We start from the raw sequence: 4,045 nt of genomic DNA, 5'->3' as shown, positions 1-4,045 counted from the left end.
CCCAGAAATCCTGGATTCCTGATAGTTATTATAGCTAGGGGGGGTTGCTTCATTCAGCCGAACATAATCATCCTGTTTTAGCCAGGTTAGCAGGTTAAGTTTATTATCATTAATCAATTCATTGACTAATAGGGACTTTGAAGTCCCTATCATAATTTTTGTTACTGTGATTCATTATGTTCATTTGCCTTCCAGCACATAAGCTAACACTAGGAACTGCTGGGCTAGCCCTGTTTGGGGTTAGCACCAGTGCTAAAGGCCGCTCAGGGGAGAGTTTTAAACTACTGCTCTCTCCCCGGGTCTCCTCTCTGAGTTGTCAGGCTGCATGGCTAAAGCTAGCAGAAATGTTTCTGGACAGAAGGGCCGCTCCGTCCAAACTGGGATGAATGCCATCTCTCTGCATAAAACGGGCTTTCCCCAAAACGTGCTCCAGTTGTCCACAAAGCTAACGCCATTTTCTGGGCACCATTTAGTTAACCAGCAGTTAAATGATGAAATCATCACTGACTCTGTTTGGGAGAGAACCAGAGAAAACTACTGTATCTGACACAGATTTAGCCAGTTTACACACCGATTCTACGTTTAATTTAAGAGTCTCTGATTGTCTTCGCCGGGCGTCATTGCCGGCTGCGTGAATGACGACCCGGCGGAACCTCGCCTTACTCTGGCCTAACATTCTGAGGTTTCCTCAGAAAGTGAAGCAAAAGGCTTCAGGGTGAACCAAGGCCAAAACAACAAACAACTAACTCAACCCAGGGAGCTTACCTGCAATTGAAACAGTAAAAGAATGACAAACACTAACCACCCTGGACTAACAGAAACAGGAGAAAACATTTACTAAAGAAAATGGCAGTCCACCCCTACAGCTTCACCTAACTTAACCAAACAATAAACACAGAACAACAGAGTGGGATTTAAATCAAAATACCAAAGAAACTACAAAGTGCACGCAAACTAAAACAGGTGGAGAAGATCACTGAGCTGCAGTGGAGACATGTTGCAGCCCAGCTCCCTTCTCCTGGTCCTGAGGTCCAAGTGGTACTTTTGAAGGCTCCCCTCCTTCAGCTTGGAGCAATGGGAGTCACACCTCCAGCACCACACCTGAAACAAATACAGAAAAACACAAACAAAGATACACAAAACACAAAGAAGTCCCACTCTGACAAAAATCCACAGAACCAAAACCAAATACGGCCACAGCCGTAACACCTTCAATGTCACCAACTCTGGCTCCCGGGTAACATCTAACTGTAGCTCCCTTGAGCTTTACGTGTCTAACCTCAGAGGAGCTGATGACCAGAGTTTTCGGTTCAGTTGATGCGTTACTGAGGGGAGAAAACCTGTTACACACAGGGAGGTCCGGGCGCTCTACGTGCTTCAGTTTAGCTCTGTGCTTTTTCCCAACCGGTATAAACTCATGCTAGGGATTCTCCAATTGCTAAGAGGGCGGAAGGATGCTAGCTAAGTTAGCTTTACTGGCGCGGCTAGTGCTCCGAGTAACTACCTGGCTAGCTGGTTTAGCTTCTTTTGTGTTAAGACACGCTTCCAGTTGTTCCAGCCTGGACAGCAAGTCTGAGATCAGGCTACAGTTAACACAGCGACCATTATCTTCTCTAAATGAGGTGGGATCTCAACTAAACATATGACAAGTGGGCCAGGAAAGAGGGGTGACAGCCGAAGAGGTAGAAGACATCATGCTACGACAATCACTGGTTTACGCTCACCAGAATGGCGTCCAGTGTAGGGAGTCTCTGCCCTGTTGATGCAGGCCAAAGAAGGCTATAGCCCCAAAAGACAGACCTCGATGTTCTGCGGGTGAGTTCCTGCTGCGGGCGAGTTCCTGCTGCGGGCGAGTTCTTGCTGCAGTTTCTGCTGCGGGCGAGTTCCTGCTGCGGGCCAGTCATAAACATGTGCAAAAGCTTGCTGATCAGCCCAACAGAAACTGACCTGAAGAGCACTAACAGGCTGCTTGTTCAGTCTACAGAAAAATCTGCATGACATGCCCGCATCTTGTGTTGTAGAAGTGTTCACTACGACCTGTCACCCAGAGCATACCCGTAGAAAAACATGAAAATTTTTTCCCTACGGTTCACTCAGCGATCTATGATTTAATATTTCCTGCCAGTCACCTGTGTACCTTGCGCAGGTTTGACCATTTTGTTACCTGCACATTGCCGAATCCCCCTGGAAGGAGAGCTGGGACTGAGGGTTTAATAGTGTCATACAAATACAGGTAAAGGTGTGTGGGTCAATACTAATCACTGGCACAAAATAAATCTCTTCAGATCCACAATAAACTATTTCTACCCACTGCAGGGATGGGGGTCACCCCTCCATTTTACTTCAAAATACCATATACTAAAAAAGTATAACAATATCAGGAAAGTATGATAAGAGGAAGTGATCCAGCAAAGTGTGTTGAGACAAATTAAAGTTTAATGGGAGTTTAAATCCTTAAAATTTTAATTAATATTTGATATAAAAATTCAAAAAGAGAACTAATCAGTTGAAGTTACCATTACTGACATCTAGTAGCCAAAGCGGACACAGCAGTTATCTGCTGGACAATCATTTCACAAACATTCTCAACAGCTGCTCTTTTGTCTGATGTGGAGAATATTCAGAGAAACATTGTCTAAATGTAGATCCAGTTCAGAAGAGAAAACAGTTTTTTTTTAAATCCTCTTAACTCAGCCAGAAGTGAACTTTGCCGTTTTCTTTCTTCACAGTCCATCGTAAAGAACGGCAAACAAGCCATGGTCCTGTTTTCCCTCTCTGTCACCGGCATGAATCAAGGCGTGGTTATTTCTAACCGCCAGGGTCGCACGCAGCGCTCCAGCAGTGAAATCCCTGGAGAGGGGAGTACGGAGGAGCCAGTGACCAGGAGGAGGAGGTCAAGGCCGGTGGAGGAGAGCGAGGAGGAGAAGAAGTGTTGCTCTAAGTGTGTCTGCAAGCCCATTGATGCGGACACCATCGACATCTACGCCCGCGCGGTGTTCCCCTTCACCTTCGCCGTGGTAAACGTCATCTACTGGGTGGCGTACACCATCTGAGGGTTGGGGCAGGATGAAGCAAAGGGCTGCCATCTGTAGATGTAAAGAGAAAACCTTTAGATTTGTGCCAACGAACTGCTGGAAACAGCTGAGCGGAACCTCTGCCTCAGCCTGGAAACAACTGACCAACTTCAGAGGACAACACGTCTGCACAGAGGAGCCTGAACACGAAGCGCTGGCTGACACTGGTGTCACCTGATGGAGACGCCGCCTGATGGAGACGCCACCTGATGGAGACGCCACCTGATGGAGGCGCTGCCAGACGGTGGCGATGCCAGACGGTGACATTTCCTTAAAGGGGCCCCACCAGGAAAATTCTACTTTTTGATTTTTTAAATGCATTTTACTGTTCATTCCTCTCTATAAAGAACCCCAAAGTGGCATTTTGATCCATTCATGCATTTAAGAGTAATCCTGCCCCTCCCATACCCACGAAAACAAGCGGTTGGAAACGTGCTGACGTAAGATCAATGCCAACAGCTCCCTGCAGGAAGAGTCTGTGTTGCAAGCTCCGCCCCCAGACTAACACAACCCTCAATTTATCCCCTTACCAGTGATAATCAGCAGAAAAAAAACTTTCATTTTAGATGCAGAATACCGTATATTTTCCAGTTGTGTCCTGTCTTCAATAAATCCCAGCTCTAACAGCTGTTTGCTACATTTTCTGCGGCGCTACCTTAAGACCCCCCCACCCCCCAAACAACCGGTCCAACACAGCCGTGCAGAAGGTGTTTGTTTTGTTAAGGAGTTTAGGGATGACCAGACTTAATAAATGCAGATATATCACATGTGCATCCATCTTTGAAGAAGTTTGGATTATTTTTGTGGGAGAAATACAGACACACGGATTTCTCTAGGATGACATCATGACGCAGACAGCAGCAGCACGCAGCGGCAGGCGGAGCTTCAGGAATTGAACCGTTTTACTTCCGGGTATGAACAAAGTCACGAATATAACTAATATTTCATAAATAATTTGTTTTTTAGTGTTC

General features: G+C 46.2%; 1 protein-coding gene across 1 annotated transcript in view; it reads left to right on the top strand.

Annotated features, from left to right (window-relative positions):
• The window catches only part of gabrd (gamma-aminobutyric acid type A receptor subunit delta), a gene marked incomplete at its 5' end in the record, with an annotated part of 10,810 nt that extends 7,320 nt beyond the window's left edge, over window positions 1-3,490 (top strand). The window contains 1 exon segment of the mRNA XM_024264963.1: window positions 2,730-3,490. Within this exon segment, the coding sequence (XP_024120731.1) occupies window positions 2,730-3,053 (324 nt within the window).
• Window positions 3,491-4,045: the final 555 nt, after the last annotated feature.

The sequence above is a fragment of the Oryzias melastigma genome, unplaced genomic scaffold (assembly GCF_002922805.2).
Source record: "Oryzias melastigma strain HK-1 unplaced genomic scaffold, ASM292280v2 sc00290, whole genome shotgun sequence".
In the NCBI taxonomy this organism is placed as follows: domain Eukaryota; kingdom Metazoa; phylum Chordata; class Actinopteri; order Beloniformes; family Adrianichthyidae; genus Oryzias; species Oryzias melastigma.
Note: the sequence above shows the minus strand (reverse complement) of the source record. Positions and strands in the feature narration are given on the sequence as shown.